General features: G+C 38.0%; 3 protein-coding genes across 8 annotated transcripts in view; 1 reads left to right on the forward strand and 2 right to left on the reverse strand.

Moving 5' to 3' along the window:
* Positions 1–261, reverse strand: part of Rwdd1 (RWD domain containing 1) — a 25,904-nt gene extending 25,643 nt beyond the window's left edge. The window contains exon 1 of the mRNA XM_005409748.2: positions 38–261. Coding sequence (XP_005409805.1) covers positions 38–110 — 73 coding nt within the window. The 5' untranslated portion in view covers positions 111–261. The remainder of the gene's footprint in view (positions 1–37) is intronic.
* A 198-nt stretch (positions 262–459) lies between these two features.
* Positions 460–17,627, forward strand: part of Trappc3l (trafficking protein particle complex 3-like) — a 97,236-nt gene continuing 80,068 nt past the window's right edge. For 2 of the 5 annotated variants that reach the window (XM_013507365.1, XM_005409744.2), the window contains exons 1-2: positions 460–636; positions 1,991–2,071. The gene's annotated coding sequence lies outside the window, so the exon portion shown is untranslated. Of the gene's footprint in view, positions 637–1,990; positions 2,072–12,155; positions 12,244–17,627 lie in introns of those variants that run through there. The other 3 variants (XM_013507364.1, XM_013507368.1, XM_013507367.1) reach the window with 2 other exon arrangements.
* Positions 5,940–17,391, reverse strand: Fam26d (family with sequence similarity 26, member D). Of its 2 annotated transcripts, XM_005409747.2 has the most exons (3): positions 15,386–17,391; positions 11,934–12,266; positions 5,940–9,783 (listed from the first exon to the last, which is right to left on the reverse strand). In XM_005409747.2, the coding sequence occupies exons 1-3, from the start codon at positions 15,944–15,946 to the stop codon at positions 9,736–9,738; spliced, it is 942 nt and encodes a 313-aa protein (XP_005409804.1). In that variant the 5' UTR covers positions 15,947–17,391; the 3' UTR covers positions 5,940–9,735. The 2 variants fall into 2 exon arrangements, with proteins under 2 accessions (XP_005409804.1, XP_005409803.1); XM_005409746.1 differs by lacking the exon at positions 5,940–9,783 and having other exon boundaries at positions 11,634–12,266.

A 17,627-nucleotide genomic window follows, 5' to 3' on the forward strand; every position in this document is an offset into this window, starting at 1 on the left:
GCCCGTCCGCCCGGGCCTCGGAGGCCGCCAACGTCACCTGTGAAGGAGTCGGGGTAGATGGACTCCAGAGCCTCCAGCTCGTTTCGCTGCTCCTCGCCGCAGTCCGTCATCGCGTCCCGCGCTACTGCCCATGGATCACGCCGCTGCTCGGGCAGTGCCCTGTAGCCGAGTCCCCAGGCCTTCAGCCAAGCCCGGCCTGCTGAGCCACAGCCCCAAGCCGCCCTTGGCCTGCTCGCTGGTTCTGCGTTCGACTCCTTCAGCCTGGCCAGCAGGCACTGATGGGCCGCCTGTCCCACGACTGCTCGGGATTGGCTGGACGGTGAGGCCCGGCCTGGCGTTCGCTGAGGACGCCTAAGGCTGGTTGTGGGGCTTTGCGAGGCCGGAAGCTGAAAACCCCCTCACGAGCGCCCGCGCTGCACTTGTTAGAGCTGAACGCTGGGATCTCGCTTGGGGTGGGAAGATGTTGCCGGTGGCCGCGTGTCGGGGGTGCTGGCGAATTCTTGCGGTTCCCAGTTTCTGGTTTGTGACCTCCCGGTGCTCTGTGAGTCCAAGCTAGTGTCTCTTTTTGAGGGGGTTTAGGAGCCTTCTGCGCTCCCTGGAAGTCCGCTCTTGGCGTCCCACGCGAGTGGAGCGAGGGTGAGTACCGTTGCAGGTGCGGAGGCGGCCAGCACTCGGCCGGATCCGCAAAGTCCGGATGCGCCGGGGGAGACATCCGCGAGGCTCTGGAGGTCTCACCTGTAGCCTCAGGTCTCTGGACGTCCCTTTTGAATTTGTGGAATAGCGCAGCTGGGCACAGCCTTCGAGATTTCAGTGATGATGTGTTTTTGTGAATTGTTGAAAATGTAGACTTCAGTAGGAGCTTTGACAAGTAGTGTTAAAGTTGTAGAACCCTGAAAAATGTTTAAAATATTTGATTTGGTAATACCACCTTTGGGAATAAATCTGTCATATCCAAGTTCATTGCATCGGAGCAGTAACTTTTATGAGAAGAGTGTTAAACAACCGTCTTTATAATAAAGGAGCCTGTGTTCGTGTATTATATCAAATCTTAAAAGTGGAAAGATGTAAGCAAATACTACAACATATTAGGATCGCCCCACAGTTTTGTATTTTCCTTTGCTTTGTGTTAAAGCTGGTTTGTGTTAAAACGTGTATAATAGAGGGAATGCTTTTTAAGTGAGAAACTACGGTGATGCTAAAAGTTCTGAACTTTTGTTAAAATGATTATGTCACTTGAACCATCTTGATTTTTTAAAAATTGGATAGTATTGTTTTGGTATAGCTGAAAAAGATGTTATAACAAACACTCATGCTTCCTGATCGCTTTAAATGTTCAGGGTTGATTTGCATTCTTTTAAACTTTCAGAAAAAAAAGTGAAAACTCTCCAGGTTGTACAGAGAATCAAACAAAATTCGAGACGTAACTTAAGTGATTTGGTTATCAGGAAAGAGAATCTGGAGATTTGGAGGTGTGTTCCCTCTGGAATGCTGTTCCTCCTGTAACCACAGGAGTCACTCTGTGACTTCCTAGTCTTTCTTCAAAGTCAGGGATCCTTGTTCAGTGCTGTACTTTACCAAGTACAGTGATACCTAAAACAATAGGCACTCAGAAAATATTTATGAATGGACCCAATGGAGTGGTAACACGGTATGGTTATAAAAACACTGGATGACAGTGTTTTTAGATCTTGGTCATAAAAACAGGTTCTAAGTCTTCTTTACAATTAATTTACATTATGAATTTGGGTAAGACATGACCTCTTTGGGTTAATCTCAGCTTCTCCATTTATAAAATGAAGACTATGATGAACAATTTCTGAATTGTTTTCCAGATGTAAAAACCCGTAATTCCTCAAAGTCTTGCTTATATTGAAGCCTTTTATGGGGAACCAGATTTCTCTGACCCAAGATGTCTTAGCTAAAGGAGTATTTCTACGGACAGAGTTGTTACTTCACAGCTTCATGCTAATGTTCTTAACTCCTCTAACAGATGGGCACCTAAATAATATGCAACAACAAAGCAAGAACAGTTTAAAGTGAACTGCAATTCCATATAGGAACAAAGTGTGAGGTGAGTAGACAAATTTGTATATGTGCTTTTTCTTCCACTGGAAATGACTATTTATATCATTTTCATCTGTTTGATGTTTCACTCCTTCCTCCTCTCTGTCTCTGTCTCTCTCTTTCTGTGTCTCTTGTCTTTCACATAAACACATGCCACACACATCTTTGGTCTGGATTTCAAAAGGACTGGGTGGGAATGAAAACACAGGATCAAAGAGGTACAGAAAAACATAGTGTTAATAAAATAAATAAAATAAATAAAAATTTTAAAAAAACAAAATAAAATAAATATAATAATAAAAAATATAATAATAAAAATAAATAAATAAAATAAATAACGTGTTAAATAAAATGTATAGGAAGAAAATGAGCTTGAGAGTTAAAATGGAAAATCAAATTTTAAATCTTCAGTTATTTGGCTTCCTGTTGAAAAAAGTGAAGGATTGAGTCAGAGTTTCTCCTAAGGTATGCAAGATCTGGCTAGCAGAGATTGACTTTATACACTCATTTTGGAGATCACTTAGCTGACCTATTATTAGTCATATACCAGCTCTCTGTACATAACAACTCTGGTGTGTGGGTCTTAATGATAATGGTTGCCTGGGCTACTTTTGAGGGAATTGAGGCCCACTTTTGTTGAAACCACAGACTCTTTGCTTAGCCCTAGACATTTGCTTGCACAAGTGTCCAGTGGTGGGTGACTTTTGACATCAGGAGGCTAAAAGCACCACCGCTGGATCCTACCAATGCCACCCTTTTTTAAACATGCATTCAGTGAAGAGCCACTATGCACAGGCCACCAATTACTCCCCCTCCGGTCATTTTCCCTACACCTTAAAAAGTGACTCTGCTTCTTCATTCCATAAATTTCCCTGAGCTCTATCCTTGAGACTTGACAAATTTGAGACTTGAGTCTCTTACCTCTTCTACATGTGCTACATAAACTCTCCTTTACAAAATTCATCCCTTCAGTGATTGGTATACCATGCAGCAGAGCAAAACAGGCCTGATTCTGTAACAGTGTCCCTGTCTATTTAAACAATTTTAGTTAATTGTATTAAAATGTATTTTTAAAAATGAATAGTAAGGTATAGTGGACTTTCTGGTGGTGATTTAGAATAGATAATAATGAGAGGTACATATACATTTGTTTATTGTTTAATCATTGTGCAAGGGTTCTCCAGAGTGTTCATGTAGCATTCTTCCTGCCTAAGGTTGAACAGCTTCATGTTCTTTATTGTCAGAGGTACTGATCCCAATCTTATATCTTTCATCTGGTTTTAAGATAAAAATAGTAATGCTGTTGCGGAGTACAATTCCATGGCTCGTTTGTTATTTAGCAGTAAAGTTGTTACCCCTGCATTATCCTAATATCATTTGTGTACTCCCGATCTTATCATTACTCTAAGGACCGTGACCCATGACACTTGTCCCAAATACTGGCTTCCAATGACTTTCTCAAATAAATGTGCTTGTTTCCACAGATCCAAGTGTGGAAAAGGACATTCTTTAGTTACTGTTTTGTGTATTGCCTGAGGCCTGACCAAGCCATGATCGTTGAGTTCTGGAGGAAGTCTAGCATAAGCATTGTAAGCCCCCAGATCAATACTAGATGCTTTGCTGAGATATGGGTGAAGGAAGATAACATGATGGCTTACTGGTCAGGTCGCATTCCTATGATAATTGAGTTGTATTGTCCTTGCTAAAACAGTTGATATTCTCCAATTCCTTTGCTGCCTCCTTGGTGGGTTCTGAATAAAAGGTGACTGAAGATGGTAATTAGGAGGCAGTCAGTCCTAGAGGCTGCTAGCACCTGATCACAGGATTTTGACTCTCTTGGTTTGATTTTTTTCTTACTTTTCTTATACATCTGCGGGCACCTAGTTTGGAGGATCTGTTCACCCTGGACAGAGTTGGATGAGAAGTCTGACATCCAAGTGTAACCCAAAGTGTACAGGAAATGTGAATGGTCATTTGTGTTCTAGTCAGTACTTCTGTTCCCCATCTCCTGTCTTGGCTTCTTTAGGCCATAAAGTAGGATCACTTTCAATGTTATTGCTGTACCCTGTCTTCTTTCCAGGTCCAAGGGTGGGAGAACAGTGAAGGTACCAGTGAGTGTCCTTGATATACAGAAAGGACAACATCAGGACATTGATCAGAGGCCAGGAAGAATGGATCAGATCTGATTTTAGTATATGTGCTGCTGAAGCAAGCACAGGACCAGATCTGAAAGACCAGTTAAAATCCCTCTTTGGACTGCTGGGTCAGAGAAGTGGAGCCCACTGGACACCACCCTCACAGCCCACAGTGTGGCACTGAATTATAGGTGGGGCTGACACCTGCAATGAGAACACCCCAGCTGGTCATAGGAGAAGAGAGCCAGAGATGTTCAGGAAAGGCATGCGGTAACACCTGCTCTGGTGCCCTACTCCAGTGGTTCCCAGCCCATTTCAAACAAGAGCTCAAAACGCTGCTATTATTTTAGCTCTGCCTGTCATAACTTGGATTTTTTTTGGCTCTAACATCCTCACAAAATAAAAGCTTTTCTCATAGGATTTATTAAATTATTACTGGACAGAAAGTATATATTTTGTAGGTGGCTTTCTCAAAGTTATGGTGATGTGAAAGAGTGACAAGAATAGACTTATCCATAATGGGCCAACTATTGATTTGTAAAATTTATCTAACCTATAAAGCATCCTATAGATATCTGGATTCCTGTTTTTAACTTACTTTTTTTCTTTGCCTTTGCTTTTGCTTTCCTATATTTCGACTACTGGCAAACATCTACATTATAAAATAATTTATACGTCAGTTCTCCTGATGCCATTAACTGGTAACTGCTGAAGAGAAACATTAAGTACTTTATTTGTAACTTAAGAATTAACACCTATAAATCCAAGTAAAGTTTATATTCCGCTATTCTGTCGATATGTTAGAACATACAGAAATTATAATATCAGAGCACACTGTATTTCATTTGTTTATAGTATATAGATATCTATTTTCCAAGAGTAAAAGTTTTGCCTATGGCAAGATATCAACACATACTTAATCTTAAGATGTTTCAGTTCTTCAAGGGTTAGCAGTGACTTTGAAGAGGTCTTACTTTAGAGCATGTCATTTATCTGTAGGCTTGTGGATTGTAAGCTCTTGAAAGGAACTGGGAGGGTAGCAGTTTCTTGTCACTACTGTAAGCATGTAGTACTTCCTGTTCTGCCTCAGGTCTCCAGAGCAAACATCAAGGTTTCAGCAGAAGAGTCCATTTCTTTGCCTGTAAATTTCTAGGGGCTGTTCACATTTCTTAACTTGACCTACTCTACTTTCAAAGCCAGCAGTAGCTAAAGGAATCTTTCTCAGACTATGTCACTGTGACACTCTTCTGTTGTCACTTTGACTTCTCTCTTGACTGAGTCTTCCTAAAAAACTCTTGTAAAGACCCTTGAGATTACATTGAGCCCACTTTGTCATTGCATTGGGATAATCTCTCAAAAGTCTTACCTTGATTGCATCTGTAGTCTTTTTTTTTTTCCATATACAGTTACTTTTGCAAGTTCCAGCAAGTAGGATGTAGACATCTTCGAGGGGTGTCTTGGTTACTTTTCTCTCGTTACTGGGACAAAGTACTTGACACCCAAAAATAAGGAAGGAAAGGTTTATTTTGCTTATAGTTGGTAGAGGTTTCAGTCCATACTTGGCAGGTTACAAGGCAGAGTGGCACATGGCAGAGGGCTACAACTCATGGCAGCAGAACACATCAGAATCAACAAACACTAAAAGGGAGGAATGGCCTGCAAGCATCCTCTTCCTCTCCCTTACATATGCAAACTATCCACCCCAGGGCGGTGTAGCTTTCACACCCATAATCAGTCAAACTCTAAAAGCCTGCCCCATGACCACATGAGGCTTTGGGGGGACACTCAGACACAAACCATAATAAGGGGCCATAATTTAGCCTATCACAGTATTGAAAACTCTTGAGTTATGTGGGCTTATGTCTGTGTGCACACATTTTTACTGGATTATTTTCTGAAAATAGCTTTTACCAGAATGGCTCCACAAAGAGGTTTGTGACTCAATTTTCTAATCACTCATCCACAATTTAATCACCTCTCCTATCTCATACAAAGGAAAGTTCCAGAAAAGTCCCAGAGAGCCTGACTTGTGTAAGACCATAAAGTAAGGAGATACTTTTCCTGATCCTCGTTTTGACCTACTGAAAACAGATCAGCAGATGTCAATGTTGTCCTGCCCAGGCCCTGCATTAGGAAAAGAGCATAGACTGGTGGTGAGCCAGAGGCTAATAGAATCAGTCCTACTGGCTATTGTGCCCTGCTCCACAGTTAGTGTAGTACGCTCCAGTGAGAGTGGACTTGGTAAGATCAGTGCCTTTAAAGTGAGCCCTATGTATGCAGGTGAGGTAGAGAGAGAGGGACTAATGTGCAGTATGACACCTTTTTATCAGAGCTCAGGATGTTCCATTTATCCTTTGGTATGAGTATGAGGAGAATCCTCCCAGCACCTACAGGGCCCCGGAAGTCAATAAGCTATCTCCATCACCATACTCTAGCATAGTGCTGTGGAGCACAGGTGCAGAAGTCAGACTGCTGGGACTGGACTCTGGCATCATTACTTACACGTATGTGACCTTTGGTACATTGCTTGACATCTCTGTGTCTCAATTACCTCATTAGTAAAATGGGAGGCCATACTTCATTGGAAGTAGGCTTGGGTTCCAATGATGACTCATGCTTGACCACTTACCTGGTAAAATATATAAATAAGACAGCATTTTATTTGAACAGGAATTTACAAAAATCACATTCAATACATTATTTAAGGTCAGTTCAGCAGATTATTTTCTAACTGATAAATAGAATACTTTGCTTAAAGTAGTTGGCATATATTCAGCACCACAATTATTTTTACCTCTCCCAGGTGATACACCTTACTCAAAATGCTTGATGCCAGAAGTGTTTTGGATGTATTGTTTTAGATTTTGGGATGTTTGCATAGATCTATTGCTTGAGTGTCCCTGATCTATCATGTTGTCACTGGAAAAGTTTTGGATTTTTGGAGTATTTGCGATTTCAGATCTTTGGATTACAGATGTTAACACCTGGATTGGGATCACTGCTGCAAATTATTGCATGCACCAGTATAGACCACTGGGTGGCAGCAGAGGAAACCACATTTGAAATCCATTTTCTTCTTGCAGTTCTGGTGTACTGAGATTAGAAAAGCTTTATATACTTAATGCTTAGTACAAAATAATAATTCAGGTAAGAATAATGCAGTTTGTCTCTCTGGAAGGCCATCCATTGTCTTATTCTAGGAAGCACATTTATAGTTTTATGCCCCACCAGTGGTGGAGGCAGTTCTGTAGCTCTCCTCAGCCTGCCAATATCTGTTGTTTGTTAACCAGAGCTAAATGTTGGTAAAGTTATTTTGGAGCTAAAATTGTATCTCAATACCTCTTACTTATGAGATGGTAAAAACTCACCTAGTCTTGTATTCATAAAGTCTTTGGTTAACTAAGGTACTTCAAAGTTTTAGGGTTAATGTGTTTTCCCTTTGGTACAGACAGAATGCAAGAAAACAGTTTTAAAAAATGGAGTTGGGGATTAGAAACAAAAGTGACAAGGATGACAGTATAAATATAGCTGTGTACAATTCATGTTTGGAAAATATAAAGAAATCTGAAGCATGTATGTAGGAAGCAACTTAGATTATGGTGGGGGAGGAGGGTGTACAGGAGATGACAGAATTGAAGTTGAGAAGGCAGCAAGCCTTTATCTGTCAAGCTACAGAATTTGATGTGGACCAAAAGCCCTTAGCAACAAAATACAAGGTAATACTAGCACATAATTAATTTTAATTAACTATTTTCTAATCATACAAATCCAGTATCACTACAAATAGATTTTCCTAGCCAGTGAGCATAAAAGGGTGAGTACTGTGACTTTAATGAGAGTTTTATGTAACTGGCTGTGGAACAGAAGAATAGACAAAAATATACACAAATTTATTTCATTTTAAATGAATAATGTACAGTGAAATCCCAAAGATGAATACTACCCTTTAAATATTCATTTAGATGGCATAAAACACTGAAGGCATGCAGAAAAGCCAGAGATTTATTCTCCTTTACCAGAAAGCTATGCTGGAAGGTTTTGATTAACTGAAAGTATAATCCTTATATGTCATACTCAGAAAGTTTGATGTAAAAAGGATTTCAGAAATTAGTAGAAACAAAGTTCTCTTGTCATAGCTATAAACAACAAGCTTCTTTCTAATGATGTAATGCTGTAACTTTATACATTCTTTGATTTTGCTCCTAATTAAAAATCTTACTGGGTCTTTACTATGGTACAGTTTATGAAAGCTAATAAACTAACTTTGAGCATGGTATAAAGGATTGATTTAACTAGTAAGTCCCAGTACAAAAGAATTTCAAAAACTCATGTATGTAGAGCCATAGAACTTTAGAGCTGGAGAATTTTGAGAACAGATGGGTAAGACTTCATGTTTACCAACTCATGTATCAAAAGAAACTAGAACCTGAGTTACCTTCTCCAACTACACTTCTGTTTTGTTTCTAACACCCTCTTGTAAGTTTATGTCAGCACACAATAGATTTTCCTAGCCATTTGAAAAACAGTATAACCTTCTTTAAAAAGCAGAATGCAGTTGAATAGCTTTTAGAGAAAGTTCAAAATCAAACTCAGTGGTACTTTCAGAAGAAGCACCCTGGGTCTACTGCCAGAAGATTGTAAACATACTGTAAACAAAGATCTTAACAGAGTTAGAAGGAATCTCAAGAATTCACTCAGTTTCCTTTCTTGCCTTGCAGAAGATAGGATGTAATTATCCTTACTTTGTACATGAAGCAGTAAAAGCCAGGGAGATGAACTGGTTTGTGCACAGGTAAAGATAATGAGTAATAAGGACAGAAGGACAAGGCTTCAGACCTACTCTAAGCATCTCTTATGGGGGAGAAGAAAACCGCTGAAAATATTTTTATTACCTACTTGTTGAAAGTAGTTTTATTCATAGTAGACTCTTCATTAATTGTGTAAAAATACCAGAAAATTGTAGCATAAGTACTAGATAATCAAGTTGTTTGGTTTCCTTAAAAGTCAATCTTGAAAGTCAAGTTGACCATTGGTAGTTGGTCTATTGACAGTGAGAAATCATTGTTTTTGCTTAAAAATGAATAAATAAAAGCCCTCTGATTGGACATTTTGACCAATGAGCTAGTTCCTTAAGTGAACATGGCAAAAATCAGACATAAGACCCAATATATATTAGAAATAATCTAGGTAAATTAAAAAATGGGGAAATAATAGAGGTTGCATTTAGCACAGCTAGGCCATAAAAGTCAAGCAGATATCACCTTTGGGATTCCAGTAATAATCATACAAGTGTAAGCTTCAGTCATAGTTCCCATACAATTGTATCTTATGGCCAAAGGTACAGTGTGATAGAGAAAATGTTCATAGTGGAGCACAGAGGGGAAGCTTTCCAGAATAAATTTTATATATACTAACCATGAAAATTCTAGAATGGAGTTGCTACAAATAATACTTAGGGTACTGATGGCAAAACAGCAGTGCATCATTTCCTCTTGATTATAGCTGGATAACAACACCTTCCTCATGTGTCAACAGATCAGAAGGTACATTTTATCCTGATTTCCAGGATGTCAGACATTTCAGGCTTGATGAAAGAGAAAAAGATCATGAAAATTCCCTAAATATTATATAAAGTTAGAAATAGAGAAAACCAGAAATTACAGGGACAGAAAAGAGTGATAGAAGGCATGCAGTTCAAAGAATGGAAGAAGTGACATTTATTGGCTCGTATTTTATTAACTATTAATTTTTACAGCTACTAAGTAACAGAACTAAGATGCAAGCAAAGATAAAAAAATTTCATAAATATTTTTATGTGTGTGTGTGATACATAATAATTACATTTTGGGGAATTGAGACACACACCCTCCCTGTCCTTTCCTCTCCCCCATCCCATAGACCCTTCCCATCTCTACAGAGTCTACCTTCCTGATTCCTGGCATCTATCTTTTATTTTGTGCTCTTTAAATTATTTATACTTTGGACTTTCTTTATAAGAGAAACTGTGATATTTAACCTTCTTTGTCTTATTTAAAATTGGAGTCTAAAGACTCATTCATTTCCTTAAAAATGACTCAAATTTATCTATTTAATGGCTGAATAGTACTCCATTGTGTATATCTACCAGACTTTCTTTATCCAGTTATCTGTTGATGGACCTATAGGTAATTTCCAAATTGAGCTATTAAGAATAGTAGTGCTATGAAATGCTAAGATAATTGTACTACTGATTTCTATTAGTTTATTGAAAGGAACAGTTAATGCCTAATTGTTTGATCAGTTTTGCGTGCCTGTATCTGGTAATCTGAAATACTTTAAAGATAACAATATGCAGTATCACAACTGTTATTTATTTCCTATTATCTTGTTTTCAAGTTCTGTATCGTTTTTGTTTCTTTTTAATTTTTCTTTTTTTTTTTTTGGTTTTTCTCCGGTACCGGGAACCGAACTCACGACCTTGCACTTGCCAGGCAGGTGCTTTGCCGCTGAGCTAAATCCCCAGCCCCGTTTTTGTTTCTTTTTATTTTTTATTCCCTTTTAAAAATTCATGTTTCATTGTTATATGATACCATTAACTCTTTTAGGAAGATACCACATAAGAGATATAGCTGGATCAAATGAAATTTCTACTTTTAGTTTTTTGAGGAATCTTCATACAGATTGTATAGTGGCTGTGTACTAGTATACATTCCCACCAACAGCGTAGAAGGGTTTTATTATGGCTTGTGTTTAGATGTCCCCACAAAACCTCATTCAATCATAGGTGGGGCTTTTTCAGAGGTGGCTGGATCTAAAGTATGTGATGCTGGGATTAAGGCTGTGTGATTAGTAAATGAGTCCACTGATTGTTTTGGCATCACGCTAATCCCAGTCGGCTGGATACAATATAAGGGACAGAAGGAGGTTTGTCTCCCATGTTGCTTTGCAACCTTCTGTCTGCTATGAACTGTTGCCCCTCTGCCATGTGTTACCCTGCCTGGGAGCCATACCCAACCACCTATGAACTGAAACCTTTACAAACTGAGCTATATAAATCTTCCCTCCTTTAACTTTGTGTACTGGGTATTTTGTCTCCGCAATGAGAAAAGTAGCTAAGACAGGTTTTCTTTTCCCTACAACCCTACCAGAATTTGTTGTTTTTTGAGTTCTTGATGGTAGCCAGTCATATAACGTGGAATTTCAGTGTTGTTTTGATTTGCATTTCTCTAATGGCCAGGGATGCTGAATATTTTTCATGTGCTTATTGGTCATTTGTATGTCTTCTTGTGAGAATTGTCTGTCCATTTTGATTCCTTATCTTTTGATTGGATCTTTTATTTTGAGTAGTTCAATTTTTTGAGTTCTTCATACATTCTAGATATTAGTATATATTAGACATTAGAAGACTAATATCTAGAATATATAAAGAACTAAAAAAATCACAAGTCCTAGGAGTAGCTAGCAAAGGTTTTTTCTTTTTTATTAGATCGATATGACACTATGGGCATTGCCACAACATCAATAAAATTTCAAAAAGATATATTGGCATAACTGTCTGATAAATCAGCTCTGGCATTAATGATTCAGATGGGCTTCTTTAAACAAATATCAAAAATAGAAGAAAAATCTAGAAATTGCCTTAAAACTCCATCATAAAACCAAGTACCTGTTAAGGAACTTGAACTGTGAAAGGTGATATTATCAAGGTTTTAATTCAATACCTCCTAATTTTTCTTCCTCATTATCTTCACCTACCCTGTCTCCCAGGGTGCTATAGAGACCGTGTGTGTTATCATCCAGGCACCAGAGACTGGGCACTGAAACTTCTCTCCAGTCCTGACACGAAGGGATATGGATCTGTGTGATATCTTCACTCCCAGGAGCGAAGCCAAATAACTTCTTTATGCGCTGCCTGATGAGGAGCCGGGAGTGCTCTTCTGCCGCTTGCTCAAAGAGCGCTCTCTCATTTTCTAGGTGGCGAGTCCAGTAGTGATGTTGCAGAGAGGAGAAGGGGGAACAGCAGCTCACCAGACAGCAGGAGACCAGGACAGCAGTGGTTGCCAAGGTGATTAGAATCCAGCCTAGCATCTTTACATAATTATTAGAAAGAAAAATAGAAATAATCAGTGCATCAGATATTCAAGGGCTTCCTAAAAATTGAGAACTAAAGTGTGAGAAAAAGCATGGTGCTCTGGAAGGCTGAGGCAGAAGGATCACAAGTGCAAGCCTGGCCTCGTCAGTTTAGCAACTTAGTAAGACCTTGTCTCAAAATAGAGAATACAGTGGTGGCATGAGGATAAAATAAATAGAAAATTTGTTTTTTCAGTCTTTAATACATTAAAAAATGCTGATCATTTGTTGTGGAAATAGATCTGATGAAAGGATAGGTCAACTTGATTTTTTTTTAATTACAAAGGAACTTGAGCAGTTAATGTGGAACAGATTCTAAGTACTGCTTTTGAAGAGACAGATGCTATAACCCACTAAATAACCTTACATAAGATACGTAAACATTATTATTTGCTCATAGCTCAGCCTTTTCAACCTTAAGTTACAGGTCCATACATTCTTTGGGAGCTTAATAAATATTTGGTAAATAATGGTAATAAAATGATGGTGCGATAGAATATAATGGCAGCCTCCAAAGATGTCTTCAGTAATGCACCAACAAGCATGCATTGATACTTCTTCCTGCATTGCTCTTTCCTCTACCTTTTGCAACCCCGGAAGTTGGTGAACAGACTTGCATCTCTAAGTGTATCATTGATAGTATAATTACTGTAACTGTTTTACTTCCAAAATAAACTAGTTTTTGTTTGAGACTGTTTAGTGCCTGCCTTTAAAGACTGACATAAACTTCTAGTCTTAGAATCCTTTTTTGCCTTCTGTTACTCTTTTCTAACATTTAGAAATGATTATATAAAATAAAGGAGACAAGTCACACAATCCAAGAAGCCAACAGTCTGCAGCCACAGTGTGGCAGGGGCGGCTGCGCACCTCAGCCTGGCATCACTGGAGTGTGCTGAGTGACAGCTGCACTCTGAGAACTACAGAGTGATATGTGTAACAGTGTGGCGTAACAGAGGCCAGCACAGAAGAGGAAAACCATTTCAGATGTCCATTAATTCATTAGTTATCACATATTGAACCCTAGGTTGACAACTACTATATGTAGCATATATTGCTTGGTAATGGAAGGAAAATGGGGATTTATTCTCTATATGTTCTTTAATCCTGGAAAGGGAAATGAAGCCAAGAAAGGGAATAGAGTACAATAGTTTCTGATCTGAGTAAACAGCACTGAGGAAACACAATGGAAGAGAAATGGATTCATGGAAGGGAGATAAGAATCAGGGAACACTTCTCACAGATGGTGCTTACTAAAATGCAATTATTAAGAAAGAAGTTCACCAGATTGAAGAAGTTAAGGAGAGTTCCAGTAAGGGAGAAGGTAGAGAAATAAGAGCATAGGGCGGAGGATATAATAGCTCAGCAGCACAGTTCCTGCCTAGCCAGCATAAGGTCCTGAGTTCGATTCTCAGTACCCCGCTGCAAGAAAATAAGAGCATGGAGAGTTTTGAGAACTGAAAGAACTTCATATTGTTAGGTTTATAGGAGTCAGGAAAAGGGGTCAAGGACCAGATTTTGTATGTCATGCCAAGGAGTTTGGATGTGTACTAGGCTGCTAGAAAATCATTGAAAAAATTTATGAGAGGAAAAGAGAGCTCATGGTCTAATTTGCATTTAAAATGATTTTTTACCAGCCTAGCACACATCCAAAGAAGGTAATGTGGACTGAGTGAAACTAATATCTGGAGCTTGTTATCAACCAAGAAAAATTCAACTGAAAAGCAGTATTTATATTTCAAATGGTATTAAAGCTCTGTTGCAGAGGGCAGCCTGGTGAAGTGCAAACAAGGTGACCTTTGGGTATGATGATCAACAGTTTGGGTATCCTGATCAGCATTGTGAATTTTTGCAAGTCACATAGATTTTTTTGAGGTTTGGTTTACTCATCTATAAAATGGGGTTAATCTTTTTCTCAATTTTAAAAATTAGAGTTAAGGTATGAAATATTTATGCAATTCTATATATGATAAATATCTAAAAATACATGGCTTTTGTTATCACAAAACCAAAAATTCCACTGGTAGTGGTATTCAGAACTATAAAACTGACTTTTCACAGAAATCTGTGTATGCATTTAATGACATAATATTTTTACTTTAAGAAAATCTTACTGTTGTGTTACGTTTTCTTAAGCAAGAACATTTTTGAAAGTTATAGTTGTGCCATTTTTTATACTTTTCATAGATCTTTATATAGCTCCTCTGCTTGAGCTTTAGGGTCAGATTGCAACACTGAGGTTCTCTGTCTTGATTGTGATTTTTTTCAATTAAGTAACATTAGCATTTCTAAACTTTAATAAGTGAAAGGCTACAGGTCGCAAAACATTTGTGCATTTGCAATAAGTAGTTTAAAAAATAGGCTCCTAGTGTATTGCAGTGGTTTCAAAATATGTTTTTCTCCAAATCTCTTGGAGAAACTGATAAAAATCAATGACCTTTTTTTTTCTGACAAAATGTAAGAATTGCACTTCTAAAATTTAAACTCTAAATGTAGTTGGTTCAGGCTTTCATTCCAGTACATTTACTCTGACACAAGCCTGCCATGAACACTAAACTTAGAAACATTATTGGAGACTTTTAAATCATAGTCAAGCTTCCTTACATTTCAGATGAGATTTTAACATGTAAGAGTGTATATGTTAGGATATATATACAGAAAGCTGGGGTTGGGAACATAATACTAATATTCATAACACTATGTAAAATTCATTATTACGCGGTAGATTCTAGTTACAGTACTGAGAATTTTAAATATGTTAGCTCATTTATTTCTCATACAAACCTATGCAATAAATACTGTTGGTGTTCTCATTTCACAGCTGAGGAAGCAAAGATGGCTGTTATATAACACAATCAAGTTCTTCAGGTTAATAAATGGCAAAGCAAGTCTGAAACCCAGGTTAGATGACTCCAAAGCCCAGTATCCTAACTACATATAACTGCTCAATAGGACTCATTTTGGTGAATGACATCTAGTTTGTGTTCTGTGATCAGGCATTATGAGAAGCAGCAGAAATATAAAATGTTTGCAGTGATTGTAGTAACTATACTAGTATGACAGGAAAAAAATTAACTTACTTGTGACTGGTACCTGTGCAGAAGAACTACTTCATCTCTCACTAGGGTCATATCAGAAGAAGCTGATGACCTGTCACATGGGAATCCAGCTAGCAGCTCTTCTCGTTTGCTGGCAGTGATATTACCAAACACTGGGTAATGGTCCACAGATGCAAACTCACTTGCTGCACATTCATAGTAGGTGCCTTTCAGCAGGGTCACTGCCAGCCAGGTCAGCGGAGCAACAAGGGCCCTCCCGGTGATGCTGAAGAACCTAAGGCAAGCCAGTCTGCGCTCTAGGGGGCTGATTCTCCGTCGTGGAAGGCTACAGCTGCAGCAGTAGTCACTGGCAAATTTCCACATTTGTCCTCTCAGAGAATAGCCAGCAACGAGAAGGATCAAGGCAGGAACAACAAGAAAAGCTGAACCATAATAAAAATTTCTCCCAACCTGACAGGGACATCTAAATGTATAAGAGGAGAACAGTTGTTGTCCACCAATAGTCAAACCTGCAATCAAAGAATTGATAAATGTCCCACTTCTCTGTAGAGAAGATACAATATTATTGAGATTTAAGCTCATCCTGGGAAGCTCTTGACACAAATTGGCGGTCTTGTCTGATCATTACGCTGCACTAGCTACAACATTTTATAGGGTCTTACTGGTTTAACTGGTTGTGTCAAGTGACCCAACATCCTTACATGTTTAAAGGATTCTAGCATCTTTCCTTATGTACTTTGTGAATCCTAAGCTAATAAATACTTGTCAGGTTCTGGCTAAAAGAAATTAAGAGGATCTCAAGTTTCATCTGGTAGGCATACAGGGGGAAACTTTTTAATGTACCTTCTTATTTAAAAAAAAGACATAGCTTCCTTGCAAAGCAATCTGCCTCCACCTTTCTATGTACTGCCTTATACAGCACAAAATGCTGAGCACTAGCAGAGTGTTGGAAGCAAAAGAGATATTTTTATCTTCGTATTAGGCTATAATTCCAATGCCATGAAGTGATATTCAGAGTAATTAAATTTATCAAATATAAGAACAATCCAAAATTTAGGCCTAGTTGGAAAGTCCATAACTCTTAAGGGTTCTGCCAGAAGATCCAAAGAAATTTTCCAAAGAAGAACAAGTATAGATACCTGCAAAGCCAAATCCCAACAAAAACAATTCTGTTTTTGCAAGAGTTTTAAACTTGTGGGTTTTGATAGAATATTAGTTTCAAATTTGCATAGTAACTTCTTTGATTGCAGGTTTGACTGTTGGTTGACAACTGTTCTCTTATTAAAAAATTGATATTTGTCTCGATAAAATTATATATCTATAAATAGTGAAGTCAAATATATAAACTATTTCCGTTTTAATCAAATATTTATAATTTCTGTATGAAGGACACTGGACTAGGATGGGTTGGGCATATACATTTTTCTTCTTAAATAAACACTCAACTGGGCATGATTAAATACCTAATTAGTGAGTTCAAACATAATGCCGGGAAATTTACCCAATCTACAATTTTAGAAAAAGACAAATATATTATTAAAAAGCAGGTAAGGGAAATAAAAGTCAGATTAAGCAGCTCCACAATTTACCTACTAGGAGATCCAAAAGAAAAAAGATAATAGAAGGAGAAGCAGTCATTGAAGAAAGGTAACTGAAAACAAAAGAAAAATTTTCACAAATGGTGGTTCTGAGCAGGCAAATAAAAGTAGATTCACATCTAGATGCATCCAAATAAAACTGAAATGTGAAAAATGAAAAAGTATTCTTAAAAGCTACCAGAAATTTAAAAAACACAAAAGAATGACAGTAGACTGACGGCTGGCTTCTCATCAGTAACAATAAAAACAAGAGGTTAAAGTCTTTAGGGTGCTTAGTATCATTTAAAACAGAACAAAATATGAAACACATAAAGACTAAGATCATTTACATCCCAAAAAACTCCTTAAGAAGATACTGATATGTTTAAGCAAAAAGAAAAGCCATGAGGAAATATATAGGAGCAAAAAATGATAAACACAATATTTTAAAAGCTTCTTTAAACTTAATTAAATTTCAATTTATTATCTGTACAACATTTTTATTTCAAAAGCTACAGCAAAATAATATTGCATGGCTACATAGCTACTAAAATGACCAACATTAAAAACATTGCCATACAAAATGTTGATGAGGCTACAGAACTGGAGCTCTCATGTGCTGATGGTGAAAACATCAAGTGGGACAAACTACTTAAGAAAATTGTCAACCATGTCTCTGCCATGTA

The sequence above is a fragment of the Chinchilla lanigera genome, unplaced genomic scaffold, assembly GCF_000276665.1.
Source record: "Chinchilla lanigera isolate Chin_1 unplaced genomic scaffold, ChiLan1.0 scaffold00125, whole genome shotgun sequence".
NCBI lineage: Eukaryota > Metazoa > Chordata > Mammalia > Rodentia > Chinchillidae > Chinchilla > Chinchilla lanigera.